The following is a 19,410-nucleotide window of genomic DNA, read 5'->3' on the forward strand; positions in this document are numbered from 1 at the left end:
AAAGCCCATTATCTCAGACATATGGGGTGGTTTATTAAACTGGTGTAAAGTAGAACTGGTTTAGTTGCCCATAGCAACCAAGCAGATTCCACCTTTCATTTTTGACAGCTCCTTTGGAAAATGAAAGGAGGAATCTGATTGGTTTCTATGGGCAACTAAACCAGTTCTACTTTACACCAGTTTGATAAATGACCCCAATAGTGTAAAAAGCAAAAATCAGATTTTGGTGTACAAAAAAACAAAACAGTGCTCCAATATGTACAAATTATGGTATTTCACTTTTCATTTTCAAACGTGATAAAAACATCTTTACTTCCCAACCAGTGGGCATGAAGGAAGGCAGGGTACTGACCTATGTCTTGCGTTCTTCTCCTGCAGCTGATTTTCTCTTGAGGATGCGCAGTTACATGCCTCCAGCCCACAATCAATTTATTAATTGGGTTAGAGAAGCCCCCAACTTGTTGGAATACGTATCCAGATCTGAGGATCCAACTCTCCTGTCAACTTTCAATCAGTGCATCTCTGCACTCACAGAGCTTCGTTCCCTCCACATCCGCATTGTCTCCAACTATATCATTACAGCTGGGGCCCGCGCCAGGATGAAGAAGAACCAGACGGAGAATTGGGGTCAAGAGCAGCAGGAGAGGGGTACTGGTGGCTCACAAATGATGACCTTCTTAAAGAGTGTCCGTGACACCTGCAAGGAGGGAATAATCAAGCACAGTACTCCAGGAGACCACTGATGTCATTCTCCACCATGAATCTCTTCTTTCAAAGGTGTTCACAAAACATAGTGAATTTGTTTTCCAGATAGACACCAGAACTCATGCTAAAACTATATCTAGCAACCTAAAGGACAATTCCACACAAACTGAAAACCTAGTATGGGTTGGACTATGATTAGATCTCCACCTTCAGGGTGTTTACTGACCAAAAGACCATGGTTTTAGAGATTTGCTGGTGCACCATGGTCTCTAGTCTCCTGAATGTTCTTCAAGGAGCTTTCCTAAATGTTCTTTGTCTCTATAGATGGACCTTTTAGATGCATCCATAATAAGGAAAAACTGCCATATACTGTTGTTAAATAATCAATCTTTTACAGTAATCCACATAATATATACATTAGCTTTTCTTTCGAGTCTGTATGGGCATTTGCATTTTTTCACTTCATTTTATGGATGCACGTATGCATAAATGAACATGCATGTATGAAGGAATGCCATTTATGTGGCAACTGTAGGCTTAGAGCACCATGCATTTTGGAGGGCTAACAACATGGGAGAGAAGACCGAGGACTATGTATCATGACAAGTTGAATTCAAGAAAGGTTCAGATAATGGATACTAGGAGGTAGGAACTTCAGGGACTGGCGTTTTCCAGAATTAGAAAAACATGGCTCCAGTCTACGGAAAACAGCATCACATCAGTCCACAGGCTGTGCAGGGTATCACCCCCTTTCATTTCAATAGAGCTGAGTCTCAGTATCAGACATAAACCATGGACAGGTATGGTGCTGTTTGTGGGAGAATGCAGCCATGTTTTTCTAATCCTGGACGAACCTTTTAGCAGTCTAGAGTGTGATGGGATCAACACCAGATCATTGCCATTTTTATCATCTTTGGACTTGACCATTGCAAAGGGCAATATTTGGCCATGATGTACTTGTGGCCTTTGAACTAGAGTGTTCTAGTGTGGGACAGCCGGTTTTGACTTTGTAATTATTTCCTGACACTTGTAGTTCTCAACCCACTGGAAAGACACGTTTTCCGTACCATACCTTGTAAGCATTTTAATACAAAGCAAAGGTAGAGTTGCTTTACATAAGAATTAAGAGAGGTGCAGCTCAAGTGCCCTAATGCAAAATCTATAAGATGGCTCCCAACCGGCATGCATCGTTTGCAGTACTGGTCTCTTTACACGGGACCGAAACATTTTGGGCACCTACTTGTAGGGTGCAAACTCAAACTGTGCATTCCCTATAATTATTAACTTGATTGATACCACATATATGCATGGATGATAAGGAGATTCTTAATATGTCGTTGGCAGAGTTTGAAAAGTGTTCAAGGCCCACTCCCACAGTATCGCACTGCTTAGGACTCCCCTTGGTGAACCAGACCAAAGAGCTACAAAGTAGTAGTGGTCCATGATCCCACATTAGATTCCTTTGAATCACCTCCATGTAATGCCACATTTCTCCTGCAGTGGCCACTGTAGTGGAGATATGTAGCTAGGTACAACTTCCTCAAGTGATTGCCGGGACTTTTAGAAGTCAGCGATCAAATTGATCAACTGATCCCAGAACTAGCTTCATTTCAAAATGGGGTTGTCTTCATGAGAGGGACATTTCGCTTGTTAGTTTACCCTTTCTTTTTACGTTTGCAACTGTAATTATGAGAGAAATATCTATTTAGTCCAGGAATTTTGACAACCACGGCAGTCTTCATAAAATAAGAGGTTGTCACAGTTTTTTCCCTAATACATTGTCTAGACCCCAACCTATAACAACATATGAAGACTCCATCGAAAATGTGTTTGCTCTGGTCCCTGGAAGTAATATTTTTGAATTATATTCATCATATTACGGCCCAAAACTTGCAATAGTGTATAACTGGGGAATGTTTTATACTGTCACTCAGTTCAGGATCCAGTCTTATATACCAGGCCTGGAAAATGTGAGTTGACATGTCACACAGTTCATCAGTTTGGATTGTCTTGAATTATGAATGGCGTTTCGTATTCCTTCCTGACATGTTGCATATACATGTCCAAAGTTTACACCTCTGTCTATTAACATCATTTCTCAGACTTGTAGTTTATATGCTTTCTGTAACCTGGCGCTATTTCCGTCCCATGCAATTATTATGGCTGTTTTCTCACCACGTCATTCCCGGATTTTGGTCAAGTTTTAGGGGTTTGCTCTAATAATAGTTGAGCAATGGAATGTACTATTCCCATAAACGGGGGTGTTTTTGAGGAAATAACAGCACTTTTCATGGCATATGCATAATCGCCATAGCCAGTTATAGTGAATGTCACCATGTGGAAGTGATCAAGAAATGGACTGATAATTGTTTGTGGGTTTTCCAGAAACTATGAATAGTATTTCTCATTAGCACAGTAAGGTCTTGTAGCTTTAGGCTATGCTTGATTTCCTCAGACTGGATGTTGTGCAAAATAATTCTCCATGAACTTGTCAAGGTTGCAAGATTCCCAGAGAGATTACTACGAAAATAACACTCATGTTTTTATAAGTTGAAAACATGAAGGGGGGAGATTTGTCATGTTCCCTGAGCCAGAAAATAAAAGTGGGTCAAAAAGTTGCAAATTGTTGTGACTTTTGTCAGTTTATGCCATGTGATGGTTCTTATGGGTCCAGACACAGATTTTGTATTGGGGCGCCACAACTTCGAGTTATGCCTCTTGATTTACGACGGTTTTTCCAGCAGAACAGAAGAAAACTTTCTATCTATTCATCCACTTAGAAGAAGAGTTGCCCGCTTTTCTTGGACAATGCCACAGGATTGGCAGATACCATATGATGAGGCTTTGTGGAAAACTGTCATAGTAAAAGTTTGTGTATTTACTGTAAGTTCCCTTTACTGATGATCGGGGCAATTATTGGGAAGAAACAATCCTAGTAACACTTATTTCTCATGACTGCCCTCTGTAAATTTGTAGCACTGTATAGCGCTAAAGCTCGCTTATTAGTGCCGGTGACTAGAGATGAGCGAATCGAAGTTGACGAAGTGGAATTTGATCCAAATTTTTAGGAAAAATTAGAGTCGCACCAAATCCAAATTTTCTCACGCTTCAGAGTAACGAATCGTATTTTTCCTATAATTGCTGCTGCACGTGTCGGGACATGAAGCAAGGAACTCTAGGAAGGCGGGATCACCCATAATGCCATGCATGCAGCCAATCAGCAGCCAGCCCTGTGATGTCACAGCCCTATAAATAGCCTCAGCCATCTTGGAGGCTGCCATTTTCCAGTGTACTTAGTGCAGGGAGAGACGTCAGCAGGCGCTAGGGACAGTGTTAGAAGAAACTTCATTGTGCTAAAAAAAAGATTTACAAGTGCAGGGAAAGTTCAAGGTGTAGGGAAATGATAGGGAGGAATCATTCCACAGCATTTATGTTGGGGAGATTACAGCCTGGTTAATAGGAACAATCCTATTACACCTTGCTGCACTGACTGAAGTGGAGGAGGAGGACATTGGAGCACAAGCAATGTGTAGCGAAATGGGTGGTTTTTCTACACAGGTGACAGGAGAGGAGGAGGAGGAGCAAGATCAGCCAGAGGAGCTACAGGGCGATGAGGAAGACGAGGCAGAGGACCCAGACACACCATGGCAATATGCAATGGAGATGGAGGCAGGAAGTCCCTCTGAGTCACTTGCACAAATGGCCTGATGCATGCTCACTTGCTTGCGTAGTGACAGCCAAATTGTCACCATTCGGTAGTGGGATGACTTCTTGCTCTTCACCTTGTTAGACCCTCGCTACCGGTCCAAAATGGGGGACTTTTTTTTACACCCGCTGAGAGGGAGGACAAACTGAACTACTATAGAGACATCCTATGTAGTCAGTTGGCCGCTGCTTATCTGCACCATCGTCCATCCTCTCGCAGGTCTGGGCCTCTGCGCTCAAGTTCCACTGCCATGGCTTCTGGGGAGGGGTGGTATGGCAGGAGCAGTATCGGCTCCATCAGCAGCAGCCTGAGTCTAGAGTCGCTGATGAGCAGCTTTCTTCACCCTCCTAGTGAAGAAACTACTCACCAGCAGCAGCATCTAGACCTGGAGCAGAACCTGAACAAGCATGTGGTGGCATACTTGGAGTGCACCCTGCCAGCCATCATTGACGATCCACTGGACTACTGGGCAGCCAAACTGGATTTGTGGCCGCAACTGGCCAAGTTTTCCCTGGAAAAGCTGTCCTGCCCGGCCAATAGTGTGGCATCAGAACGAGTGTTTAGTTTAGCGTGGGGCCATAGTTACCCCAAGAAAAACTCGCCTGTCCACCCAAAATGTGGAGAGACTGACCTTTTGTCAAGATGAATCAGGCATGGATCAGCCAGGATTTCCACCCACCAATGCCTGATGCACCAGACTAGATCCTCCATGGTGCCACACCAACACTTTAACAAAAGAGACCGGTTTCTTCTGGCTACCTGCCTCAGCTACTATTCTGATGCTGCCACCTGCCTGATGCCACACATCTGATGCCAAGTGCTCCTTCTTTCACCCATTATCTTCAGCTGGTACTGGTATTGCCGCCCACCTCCCCACTATGTCACCGGGTCACTCTGTGGTCTCCTGATGCTGCTTCCACCTCCACACTATGTCACCTTGCCACACTGTGGTCTTCTCCTGCTGCTGCCACCTCCACACTATGTCATTGTGTCACTCTGTGGCCTCCTCATGCTGCCACCACCTCCACACTGTCATTGTGCCACTCTGTGGCCTCCTCCTGATGCTGCTGCCGCCACCTCCACGCTCTGTTATTGTGCCACTCTGTGGCCTTCTGATGCTGCCACCTCCACAATGTCATTGTCCCACTCTGTAGCCTCCTCATGCTGCTGCCACCTTCACACTATGTTACCTTATCACACTGTGGTCTTCTGATGCTGCTGCCACCTCCACACTATGTCATTGTGCTGCTCTGTGGCCTCCTGATACTGCTACCACCTCTACACTGTCATTGTGCCACTCTGTGGCCTCCTCCTGATGCTGCTGTCGCCACCTACATACTGTCATTGTACCACTCTGTGGTCTTCTGATGCTGCTGCCACCTCCACACTATGTCAACTTGCCACTCTGTGGTCTATTCATGCTGCTGCCACCTCCACACCATGTCACCTTTCCACTCTGTGCCCTCCTGATTCTGCTGCCACCTCCACACTATGTCACCTTGCCACTCTGTGGCCTCCTGATGCTGCTGCCACCTCCATACTGTCATTGTGCCCCTCTGTGGCCTCCTCCTGATGCTGCCGCCACCGCCACACTGTCACCTTGCGACTCTGTGGTCTTCTGATGCTGCTGCCACCTCTACACTATGTCACCTTGCCACTCTGTGGTCTTCTGATGCTGCTGCACCCTCCACACTATGTCACCTTGCCACTCTGTGGCCTCCTGATGCTGCCACCATCTCCATACTGTCATTGGCCACTCTGTGGTCTCCTCATGCGGCTTCCACTTTACAACTGTGTCATAGGGCCACTCTGTGAACTTCTCATGCTGTTCCCACCCTACCCACTTCATGACAGGGCCACTATTTTGCCTTTCCTGACTGACATCATTTATTTGACCCTTCTTCTGATATGTCATAAGGAAGGAAAAATGGAACGCATAACGGATCCTGTCTGTGTAGCAGCTGTAAGGCCTGTATGGTCCTATCAGAATTGGCTTGTGATTTGGTAGCCAAAAGCAGGAATGGGTACAAAACACAGAAGACATGCAAATATTCCATTCACGTGTCATCTCTGTTTTGGATCCACTCCTGTTTTTTTTTTTTTTCCATTAGCAATACTGATGGATTACTGACCAAATGCTGACCGATTGAAGGCGGATGCTCAACAGACAGGATCTGTTTTTTGGGGGTTATTTTTCTGACTGATCAAAGGAAGGGCAAAATAATCAGTGACGTCAACACAAACTTACTGCTGACACCCTCTCCACTCTGTCGGAGGGCTCTACTTGTATAATCGTTTAATAGAACAGGTTCTATAGACATCTATGTGGAATCAGCTGACGACGGTGTAAAGGGAGTGCGCTTCTTCTTGGTGCTAACATCGACCTGTAGGGCTGAGTTCATACTTGAGTTATTGGGTCAGTTCTGGCCCCGTGACTGCCCAAATAAGTGAAGTGTGCAGTGATTCTAAGAGTGACGCCTGTCATCTGCATGTCATACTGACTCACAGTATTATATCACTACCACAGCAGACTCCCTATGCATGTTACTGCAAGGCACAGTGTTCTACACCACTATAAAGGCTCTCTGCAGCCAGGATATAGCAGTTTTTTTACGCGATTTGCTGCAAATAAATTCCTATCGAACCAAATTTTTTCAAAAAATTCAGCAAACCGGCCAAATTGAATTTTTGAAAAATTCGCTCATCTCTACCGGTGACATCACCGGGCTCACTGCTAGGCAGAAGCCTCCACCTAGCAGTGTTAAAAAAAATATATATATATGCCTTTGCCCTGAGCAATTTAGCGCAGGACAAAGGAGAGAATCAGAGCATGAAATGCTACAATGCTAACGTCAGAAGGGCTTCCTGGGTGAAAATGGGGATATGTCCGGGTTCAGCTCTGAACCTGGACAAACCCTTTAACCATCTTTTCAGCCTGTGAAATTGTAAGAACTGTGAAATTTGCAAAACTGTAAACCGTGTGCTTCCCGTTACCGTATTGGGGACCCCATTTGCAGATCCGCAATACACAGGTGCTGTTCCGTGGGCATTCCGCATCACGGATGCAGACCCATTCACTTCAATGGGTCCGCAAATCCGGAGATGCAGAATGGTATGGAACGGAACCCTACGGAAGCACTACGGAGTGCTTCCGTGGGGTTTCGCCCCATACTTCCGTTCCGCAAAAAGATAGAACATGTTCTATCTTTTTGCGGAACGGCCGGATCGCGGACCCATTCAAGTGAATGGGTCCGCGATCCACTGCGGCTGCCCCACGGACTGTGTTCGTGCATTGCGGCCCGCATTTTGCGGGCCACAGCACGACTATGGGGTGTTGTGTCATGGTGTAGTCCCTCAAACTGTTTCTGGGTTGGGTGCAGTGGAAAGGTAGTTCAAAGAATCAGGCCCGAAGTAAAAGTATAAGGGCTCCGTTCCGGACAGCAGAGACACAGAGCATTAACATGATTAATAATGCCTCTCTGTGATCTTTTTACTACAAAATCACAGTGACATAAAGTTGTCACCGTGATTTTGTAGTAAAAAGGTCACAGACAGGCACTGAGCATTATTAATCATGTCTCTGCTGTCCGGAACGGGGCTCGGCACTCTTTAATGCAGTGGATTCCACGCACTGGATTCGCTCGTGTGAAAGAGCCCTAAGAATCTGTCTTTACTTAGTGCGAAATATAACTTGTGGCACATCCAGCAGTAGTAAGTACAAAGTGCAATTTCAGTCACCAGATGAGGAGGTATGGTGGCTGGTTATGTGGTAATTAAATGACACTTGCAGGTACTTTTGGGTATAGGCATCAACTGTGTTATACAGGCCTGAAGCTAGACTGGCCTGGATGTTTGCTAGGTGATGGTTGTTCGATCTGTATTCCCTCACCTGCAGCAGGGTATGTAAAGATATGGTTGTTAATCACTCTGCTGACTAAACACGCCATAGCTTTGATAATCTAAGCTTTGAGAACTAGATCAGGTACCTTAAAAAAGGAGCCCAAGCATGTGTTTCCTTCCCCTTCTCTGTCTGGACTCAAACTCCTGCAACGAAGAAAGACCAGGCCACCCACACCAAGAGTGGGAAGAATAAGGTGGTTAACCCTGTTCCTGCCAACCATACCTCCTCTGCTGGGGTACCGTACACAGCATAATACAGCACATAAAATGATAACAAATGAAGATACCCCCAAGTCTGAGGTACTACACATGAACCAATACCTGCATTTCACTGTGGATGCAGCAACTGGCTTGCAGCCCACAACACCCACCAATGCCAAGGGCACCCCGAACCACCAACAGGCAGGAGACTTCCCACAAACCAGGTTGGGCCCTGAGGGAAGAAAGGGTGCACCGTCCCAGGGAGCATCAGAGTGAGTATCGCCACCATGAATAACTACTACCATCATCATTGCTACCACACTACTCCCTTCCCGTGCCTGTTGCACATACATTGAATTTCCCACTATATCGCTGTAAAAAATAAATTCTGCAAACAAGGAAAAGCTACAACCGTATCCTGCCTTTGTTACAACATGGCTGTTACCTAACCCATCTAAGCCAGACTTCAATCCTGCCGTCCTTGGTTTACAGTAAGGGAAATAGTCAGGAATTTAGATGTTGCCACATACTTGTCTGTCACCAAAGAGGCATTCAATTACAGTGTAATTTGTGTGGCACTGGGAAACACAGGTCATTTGAATTCACTTATTTATGTCGCTTTTATGTTTCCCTAAGGCTATAGTAAAATTTTCTTAAAACTGGACGGTCACGGTTAGGTCCTTTGTACCTGTTTAAGTTCTCTTGATTATTAACAGTTAATGCAAAGTGAATGGGAGGAAGGATGGCTACTGCAGTCCCTCATTCTGTTCTATTCATTATCGGTAGCACCCCAATGATTACACAGGGAGATGTGCTGCCGATAATCTGCCATCTTTTATCCTGATGAAAGACGCCCACCAGCCAACAAACGAGCGTTTGCATGTGCCCATCAGTTTTAACCTCTTTAACACTGCCATTCTGTATCTTCTACCGATACTGTGCCTGCTGCTGCCCAATGAGACCAAATACTGTACAGCCAAAACAGAAGTGCCAAAGGGACACGGCTACAGAACTAGAAAATGATGGGACCTAAAGCAAACTTTAGGCATTAAACCCTTACCAGACCCCAAAATAAACTCAAACCCCGTGGTCTGAACTCTAAATTAAGGGGTTTTCAGCCATTAAAAGCAAGTAATAAAATAATAAATAGTAGTGATACGTTACTGATCCCCGCTGCAGTGGTCACATATCTCAAGTCGAGCAGAACTTGGAAGAGCAGAGACCAGAAAGGAGAGAGATAGGGAATCAGAAAGCTATCCCTACTTGTATTATTTTAGGACATTCTAACCAGTTTTCAAAAAAAAAATTCACATGGCTCATTACTGCCCCCAAAATTAATACAGACCCCAGATGAGAGCTCAAAATTATTATAGACCTTCAGACAACCCCCAAATTAGTACAGACCTCAAAATGAAAGACCTCCAGATCAGATCCCAAACGAATACAGGCCCAAGATCAGCCCTTCGTCCTTGTCCTAGTCCAGAAAAGGCCTGTGTCCTGCTCCACATCACAGAAACCGGCATGGAGCTGAGCATCAGGATTTATTTTCCTTTGGCACTTTGGGGTAGCACTAGTGTACCGCTATCAGGTGGGTGTTATTATCATAACTGGGAAACACTATGGGACATTAGTACAACTGGCAGCAAGGGGACATATTTTCTACTAGGGCACATTATGAGGGCTTTATTATTACTAGGGGCACTATATGTGGGCATTAATACTTCTGGGGCATTCTATGGGGGCTTTATTGCTAGTGGGGGTTATGTTTACGAGTATGGGCACTTTGATGGTAATATTACTTATGAGACACAATCGGGGACATTATTACTATTGGGGACATTGTATGGGCACTAATATAACGGAACTATTGGAAGATTTATTACTATTCGAGGGACCTTTGGGAAACCTATTACTGTGGGGGCACCCTGGCAAAGTATCTGCTTTGCATAATAGTTTTTTGGGGACACTGTGTTTATGCCACTATTACTGTCAGGGGCACTCTTACTTTTGAGGGCACTGTGTGCCAATTATTATTAAAGAAGGTACTGTCCGTGTGGTATCTGCAACATAGTATTGGGTAGCACAGTGGGCACAGTATGGGGTGTGCAGAGGATGATGGAAAAGTGGGATCCTAAGATGTCTGTGCTGTAAACTCTATATGACATGGCTGAAAGAAGTCATCATGGCGGCCTGGTCCGAATGGAGAAGAAGACCATCTATATCAGAGGAGTCATCACTAAATGTAATATGTATGCGGTGCTGTATTCTCCTGTATGTTTGGCTGTGAGTAATGTAATATACAAAGTAATGGTAATCCATTATGGGTGATAATGTGGTTTTGTCATTCTAAGGGAGCATTCACACGATCGTGTAAAGCCCATGCCCGTAATGCGGACCGCAAATTGCAGTCCGCTAAGCACAGGCATTTGCCGTGTGGCAGCCATTTAGGGATCGCGGCCCTATTCACTTGAATGGGTCCGCGATCCCTCCGTTCCGCAAAAAGATAGAGCAAGCTCTATCTTTTTGCGGTGCGGAAGCACCGAACGGAACCTCAGAAAGCACTCCATAATGCTTCTGTAAGGTCCCGTTCCGTGCTTCCGTTCCGCATCTCCGGATATGCGGACCCATTGAAATGAATAGGTCAGCATCCGTGATGCGGAATGCACGCAGAACGGTGCCCATATGGGCACGGGCTTCACGCGGTCGTGTGAATGCTCCCTAACAGGAAGATTAGTGCTGCATTGTGCGCTATTCTTTCTGTGCAATCTGAAGGAACCGCTGATGTAGGCTTAGAAGCTCTTATGACAGCGGCGTGAGAATAGCCTTATTTTGTTAATGTTTATAACTGTTCATTTCCTTGGTTTCAACTTCTTTTTACTAGGGTGTACTTGACGTCAAAAGGTTAAGAACCACTGGATTAGCGAAACTGGCTCATTGGGAATATAGATCCACTGATACTTTTTGAAAGACCTGACTCCCCTGGGTAAAAAAGAAACCTTTTTCACAAGAACACTGCTTTCCCATAGTCCATTTTTGGTTGGTGATTGATCAGTGATTTTCATCAGTGACTGGGAGCCAAAACCAAAAGTAGAGCCTACGCACAGATAAGGTATAATGGAAAGATTTGTCCCTCTTCTGTGTTTTTGGCCGACAACTGATTTTGGCACAGAATCACTGATGGAAATCACTGACCAAATACTGACTGTGTGAAAGTGTCCTAAGACTTAGGCCTAGTTCACACGAACGTTTTTTTTGCGGGTGTACGGGCCGTTTTTTTGTGTTCCGTATACGGTCCGTATACGGAACCATTCATTTCAATGGTTCCGCAAAAAAAACTGAATGTGTTCCGTATGCCTTCCGTTTCCGTTTTTCCGTTCCGTTGAAAGATAGAGCTTGTCCTATATTTGGCCGTAAATCACGGGTCGTGGCTCCATTCAAGTCAATGGATCCGCAAAAAAAACGGAACACATACGGAAATGCATCCGTATGTCTTCCGTTTCCGTTCCGTTTTTTCTGAACCATCTATTGAAAATGTTATGGCCAGCCCAATTTTTCCTATGTAATTACTGTGAGGCTACTTTCACACTAGCGTTCGGGCGGATCCGTTCTGAACGGATCCGCTCATATTAATGCAGACGGAGGCTCCGTTCAGTACGGATCCGTCTGCATTAATAACTTTAAAAAAATTCGCAAGTGCGCAAGTGCGAAAGTAGCCTGCGCGGATCCGTTCAGACTTTCAATGTAAAGTCAATGGGGGACGGATCCGCTTGAAGATTGAGCCACATTGTGGCATCTTCAAACGGATCCGTCCCCATTGACTTACATTGAAAGTCTGGACGGATCCGCACGGATCCGCACGCCTCCGAACGGCCAGGCGGACACCCGAACGCTGCAAGCAGCGTTCAGCTGTCCGCCTGTCCGTGCGGAGGCGAGCGGAGCGGAGGCTGAACGCCGCCAGACTGATGCAGTCTGAGCGGATCCGCCTCCATTCAGACTGCATCAGGGCTGGACGGCTGCGTTCGGGTCCGCTCGTGAGCTCCTTCAAACGGAGCTCACGAACGGAAACCCGAACGCTAGTGTGAAAGTAGCCTGAACTGTACATGGCATACGGAAAAACGGAACGGAACAACGGAACGGAAACGGAAACACAACGGAACTCAAAAACGGAACAACGGATCCGTGAAAAACGGACCGCAAAAAACTATAAAAGCCATACGTTCGTGTGAACTAGGCCTTAGGGTACTTTCACACTTGCGGCAGAGGATTCCAGCAGGCAGTTCCGTCGCAATCCGGACGCAAACGCATGGAATTTGTCAGACAGATCCGGATGCGGATCCGTCTGACAAATGCATTGTAATACCGGATCAGTCTCTCTGGTGTCATCCGTAAAAACGGATCCGGTATTCATTTTTTTCACAGATTTAAAGGTCTGCGCATGCGCAGACCGGAAGAACAGATCCGTCAATGCGGCAATTTTAATGCCGAATCCGGCACTAATACATTTCAATCCGGCATTCCGGCAAGTGTTTAGGATTTTTGGCCGGAGTGAAAAATACAGCATGCTGCGGTATTTTCTCCGGCCAAAAAACGTAAGAGGGACTGAACTGAAGACATCCTGAACGGAATGCTCTCCATTCAGAATGTATTAGGATAAAACTGATCAGTTATTTTCCGGTATAGATCCCCTAGGACGGAACTCAATACCGGAAAAGAAAAACGCTAGTGTGAAAGTAGCCTTATGCAACTGGATCTTAATGTGCATATGTCGGATGATTTCATGCTATTGCATGCTATTAGAATGCCCCCCTCCCACCTGTTTTGCCCCTTTTTTCAGCTCCTATTTACTGTTTGAGGGTGGCTTTCATTTCTCTCACAGGCTTGCTGAAAAAGGCTAGAGTTTACAATACTATTACTAATCCAAACCAGCCTGTCCTTCTGAGCTCTCCTCTGTTCTGTTAGATTAATCTCTTTAACTTAAAGGGGTTGTCTCACTTCGGCAAATAGCATTTATTATGTAGAGGAAGTTAATACAAGGCAGTTACTAATGTACTGTGATTGTCCATATTGCCTCCTTTGCTGACTGGATTCATTTTTCCATCACATTATACACTGCTCGTTACCATGCACTCCATTAGTGATGGCCGTGCTTGCACTCTATAAGGCCTCATGCACACGACCGTTCCATTTTTTGCGGTCCACAAACCGTGAATCCGCAAAAAACGGAAGCCACCCGTGTGCCTTCTGCAATTTGCGGAACAGAACTTGCGGCCCATTGTAGAAATGCCTATTTTTCGCGGACAAGAATAGGACATGCTATATTTTTTTTGAGGGGCCCACGGAACGGAGCAACGGATGCGGACAGCACACGGAGTGCTGTCCGCATCTTTTTCGGCCCCATTGAAGTGCACCAAAAAATGCGGCTCGGATGTGGACCACAACAATGGTCGTGTGCATGAGGCCTAAGAAAAAGCACCAGCCTATGTGTGCTCCCATGGTCCCAGCCACCAGAGAGGCCAGCACTTTTTGCTACAGTGTGCAAGCAAGACCACCCTTGATGGATTGCAGACAGGAGCCGGAGAGGAGGATGGGAGTGGTAGTGGCTCTGGCTGTCACAGTCAATCACAGTGACTTTCCTCACACTGTTGCTCCTAGGGCATTGTAGTGATAGGAGGGTGCACCTTTTCTTCCCTCAGGGCACAACCAGGTTTTTGGACTTCTGTCTGATGGTAGTTAGGATGCCCATGATGTTAAAGGGGTATTCCGATCTGAGACAATGGGGGCATATGGCTAGGATATACCCCCATTGTCTGATAGGTGCGGGTCACACCCCTGTGACCTGCACCTATATCGAGAATGGATCGGAGAAGGTCGGGGCTGGAGGACCCTTTGTTGCCAGGCTCTGTCCTGCAGTTCTGCTAGGGTTTCTACATTGTGAACAGTATATTGGTATACCAGACCTGTGCCATGTTTTAAGAGCTTGCTATCTTGTATATGTGTCCCCAATAGATTTGTGGGGTCATTTATCAAACTGGTGTAAAGTAAAACTGGCTTAGTTGCCCATAGCAACCAATCAGATTCCACCTTTCATTTTGGACAGCTCCTTTGGAAAATGAAAGGAGGAATCTAATTGGTTCCTGTGGGCAACTAAGCCAGTTGTACTTTACACACTTTTGATAAATGACCCCACAAATCTTTTGGGGACACATATACAAGATAGCAAGCTCTTGAAACATGGCACAGGTCTGGTATACCAATATACTGTTCACAACGTAGAAACCCTAGCAGAACTGCAGGACAGAGCCTGGCAACAAGGATCTCTTCAATGTGTCTCACTGCCTTATACCTGCATCTGGTTCTGTCATCAACTTGCTTAGTCTGGTGTTTGCTGGGAGTTTTTATTTTTATTTTTTATTATTATGCCTTAAAATGCCTTTTATTTTTGTGCCTCTTTGTTTGGTATAGCAATTGTTCTGTGCTTTTTGTTTCCGGAGTCTTGAATTCTAGTCTATTAGCTTTCTTTGAGTGCATCCTGGGATTTGTGGCTCCGCAGTCCTATTGTTTGTATTGTAGTTGTGTTTTTGTGGGTTCAGTTTTTTGTTTGCTGTTTGGGTTTTGATTTTCTACTGCTTTGTTGGACTTGTCAGTTTCTGCTAGGTCTTATTCTACCTACATTCATCACTCTCAACCTGTACACCATTGTCGTCTGCCCTCTAGTCCGTTGCCAGACTCCATCGTTCTTACACTGAACAAAAATATAAGCGGGAAAAATATAAAACCGGGACTCATCCGTGAACAGAACGCCTCTCTGACGTGCCAGACGCCATTGAATGTGAGCATTTGCCCACTCAAGTCGGTTACGATGACGAACTGCAGTCAGGTCCAGACCCCGATGAGGACGACGAGCAGATGAGCTTCCCCGAGACGGTTTCTGACAGTTTGTGCAGAATTTCTTTGGTTATGCAATCCGATTGTTGCTGCAGCTGTCCGGGTGGCTGGTCTCAGCCGATCATGGAGGTGAACATGCTGGATGTGGAGGTCCTGGGCTGGTGTGGTTACACGTGGTCTGCGGTTGTGAGGCCGGTTGGATGTACTGCCAAATTCTCTGAAACACCTTAGGAGACGGCTTATGGTAGAGAAATGAACATTCATTGCACGGGCAACAGCTCTGGTAGACATTCCTGCAGTCAGCATGCCAATTGCACGCTCCATCAAACGTTGTGACATCTGTGGCATTGTGCTGTGTGATCCAACTGCACATTTCAGAGTGGCCTTTTATTGTGGGCAGTCTAAGGCACACCTGTGCAATATTCATGCTGTCTAATCAGCACCCTGATATTCCACACCTGTGAGGTGGGATGGATTATCTCGGCAAAGAAGAAGTGCTCACTAACACAGATTTAGAACACTATTTGAGAGTAATGGGTCTTTTGTGTATGTAGAAAATGCTTCAGATCTTTGAATTAAGCTCCTGCAAAATGGGAGCAAAACCGAAAGTGTTGCATTTATATTTTTGTTCAGTGTAGATATTGCCATTCTCATCCAGTTTTTATCATATATAGCTGACGTTACTACTCTGTATGTGTTGCCTGTCAATTTGATACGTGATTAGTATATCTTTTCTGGCAACGGGTTTCCGGTTTTTACGTATTCAGATCTGCTCAAGTCCTGGGGGTATCTGAGTACCAAGAGTCAGAGCTAAAGGGGTTATTCGGTTATATGTTTTTCATCTCATCTCACCCTCAGTGACGAGTCTTACAAAAATAGGATGACTATAATTTTTTATCCTTATCGAGCGAGCTCTGCGCTCCCAGTGTAGTACTGTAGCGGGCACTTCTGGGATTACGTGTCGTATGTTGGGCAGATGATTGTAGCCTCATTTCATGACAATGCTTGCGGGTTGCACGTGCTTACTTAGGCAGTCTTGGGCCCACAGAATTTTGGGTTGAAACTGGGCTAAAAGCACATGCCCAATGTACGGTACAATATCCCAGATGTGTCCGCTGTGGAATTACACTGGGAGCGCATTGCTCGCCAGAGCTGCTGTTAACAGCATTTAGAAAGCAATAAGAAACTTGCTTTACGTCAGCCACATGGGCCATAGACACAGTGGTCTGGAGGGCACCTCATTGACCTCTATGGTAGAGTTTTCTAGGCATGCTCTGTGTCCTGTGCATGGGTCATTGTACAAGGAAGGAATAGATAAACTCTGACAATCACCTATAGTGAATGGTGGATCCTATCTATACACAGAGGTGATATCATGACAGGCAGGATAAGAATGACAGATACGCAGATAACTGCAGTAAAGTGATCTGTACAGACTAAGAAGTGGCGCTTATTATTAGACTTAGTGGCCAGTGCAAAAACTGCAGGATTTTATGTTTTTTGTTTAAATATATAAATAGATAATGACGTGGAAAATGAAAAATAACATCATTAAAACTTCTTTAAAGATATATTAGACATAAAAACGTCCTTTAAACAATAGGTAATTTTCTCGTCAAGTTCTCCAGTGAAAAACTAGTGTTGTTACATATGATGATATCACAATTATGGCAAATGACAAGCTGAGCTCTGTTACAACTTTCTATAGGAAAATTAAAGATATTATTTCCGAATACTGATTGATGAACGGTCGTTCTGTTTCCTTTCATCCAGCGCCAGTGTTATCTCACGGGATCCTGTGGCTCTAGAAGACTAGCTGTCCTCCAGCCAGTATTATGTCTACCAAACAGTTTATAGGCAACTCACGTAATAGATAATATGTTCTGCACTGAAACATTGCTGGCAGTGCCCGTGCTTGCCAGTTTTGTTGTGTTACATGTACCCCCCCCCCTATCCCCCCATCCCTGAGTCCATCATCACCATCTTCTGATTGCTATTTCCCTCCAAGTCAACCCAGGGCAGTAGAGATCCCGGAATAGTCGGCATAGGACAGATGTACGTGACGGGAACAGCTACAGCGTCCCGATGGAGGGGAACAATTCTAAGAAATAGAGCGCAGTAAATGGAGTGTGATTATGGGACACGAAAGCCATCGCTTCATACTGTACACTGGGCCAGGCAGGCTACGTGCTGCAGAGGGACGTTCATGTGGGTAAATTCTGTTTACCGCTTATTGTGGCTGACAGTAAAACGCGAGCTCATAAATTCTGGTAATATGATCAAAAGACAAAGTACAAAGAGGCAGAAGACAGGGCCCAGTACTCCAGATACTGGATGCATTAGAGTAGAATGTTCCATTCCCAGTAAAGGGTTAATGCAGCGGGATAGGGTGTAGAGAATAGGATTGGCAGTAGCAATAATAGGGGTAGTAGTTATTCATGGTAAGGGCTCGTTCACACTAACGTTTTTTGCGTTCCGTATACGGGCCGTTTCTTGTGTTCCGTATACGGAACCATTCATTTCAATGGTTCCGCAAAAAAAACGTAATGTACTATGTCCGTTCTGTTGAAAGATAGAACATGTCCTATTATTGCCCGAAAACCACGTTCCGTGGCTCCATTCAAGTCAATGGGTCCGCAAAAAAATGGAACACATACGGAAATGCATCCGTATGTCTTCCGTATCCGTTCCGTTTTTGCGAAACCATCTATTGAAAATTTTATGCCCAGCCCAATTTTTTCTATGTAATTACTGTATACTGTAGATGCCATACGGACTAACAGAACGGAAAAACTAAACAGAAATGGAAACACAACGGAAACAAAAAACGGAACAACGGATCTGTGAAAAACGGCCCGCAAAACACTGAAAAAGACATACGGTCGTGTGAACGAGCTCTAAGGCCTCTTTCACACGGGCGAGTTTTCCATGCGGGTGCAATGCGTGAGGTGAACGCATTGCACCCGCACTGAATCCGGACCCATTTATTTCTATGGGGCTGTGCACAGAGCATGCTCTATATTGTGCGTTTATCACACAACGCAGGCCCCATAGAAGTGAATGGGGCTACGTGAAAATCGCAAGCATCCGCAAGCAAGTACGGATTTGGTGCGATTTTCAAGCATGGTTGCTAGGAGACGATCGAGAAGGGGACCCAATCTTTATTATTTCCCCTTATAACATGGTTATAAGGTAAAATAATAGCATTCTTAATACAGAATGCATAGTAAAATGGGGATAGAGGGGTTAAAAAAAAATGAAAAAAAATTTAACTCACCTCATCACCTTGTTCGTGCTGCCTGGCTCGTCTTCTTACTTTACATGGTCCATCACATGATCCATCACATGATCCATCACCATGGTGATGGACCATGTGATGTGCGCAGTGACGTCACCAAAGGTCCTTTTCTCCCAGGTCCTCAAAGAAGAAGAAAGAAGAGAAGCCGGGCTGCGCAAACAAGTGAATGAGGTGAATTTAATTTTTAATTTTAATTTTTTAACCCTTCCATCCCTAATTTACTTAGCATTCTGTATTAAGAATGCTATTATTTTCCCTTATAACCATGTTATAAGGGAAAATAATAAAAATTTACACAACACCGATCCCAAACCCGAACTTCTGTGAAGAAGTCTGGGTTCGGGTCTGGGTACCAAACATGCCAATTTTTCACACGCGGGTGCAAAACACATTAAAACGCTTTGCACTCGCATGGAAAAATCGTGCATTTTCCCGCGGCGCACTCGCATCCTATCCGGCCCTCACAGTCCTCTCTCTGTAGCTCCCCTTGGCTGTGCAGTGTTGGGAATTTTTTATGTCTTTCAGGGCACACTCTGGATTTGCGGCTCTCTTGTCTGGTGGTGGATCGGGCTGCACTTGGTGGCACCGAATTTTGAGGTGCAAGGCAGGGTTCCCTGAAGTGTGAGGCCATGATGAGACAGGTTTAACGGCTGAACGATTCTTTACTTGCAGATAAAGTTCAGATACAGAAGGCTCAGTTCTCAGCATGCATGGA

At 45.2% G+C, this 19,410-nt stretch overlaps 1 protein-coding gene across 2 annotated transcripts in view; it reads left to right on the top strand.

The window, feature by feature from the left end:
* IDO2 (indoleamine 2,3-dioxygenase 2) overlaps positions 1-1,138 on the top strand; it is a 75,287-nt gene extending 74,149 nt beyond the window's left edge. For both annotated transcript variants that reach the window (XM_044279198.1, XM_044279199.1), the window contains exon 10: positions 379-1,138. In XM_044279198.1, the coding sequence (XP_044135133.1) occupies positions 379-743 (365 nt within the window). In that variant the 3' untranslated portion in view covers positions 744-1,138. The remainder of the gene's footprint in view (positions 1-378) is intronic.
* Positions 1,139-19,410: the final 18,272 nt, after the last annotated feature.

Source organism: Bufo gargarizans, chromosome 2 (assembly GCF_014858855.1).
Source record: "Bufo gargarizans isolate SCDJY-AF-19 chromosome 2, ASM1485885v1, whole genome shotgun sequence".
Classification (NCBI taxonomy): domain Eukaryota; kingdom Metazoa; phylum Chordata; class Amphibia; order Anura; family Bufonidae; genus Bufo; species Bufo gargarizans.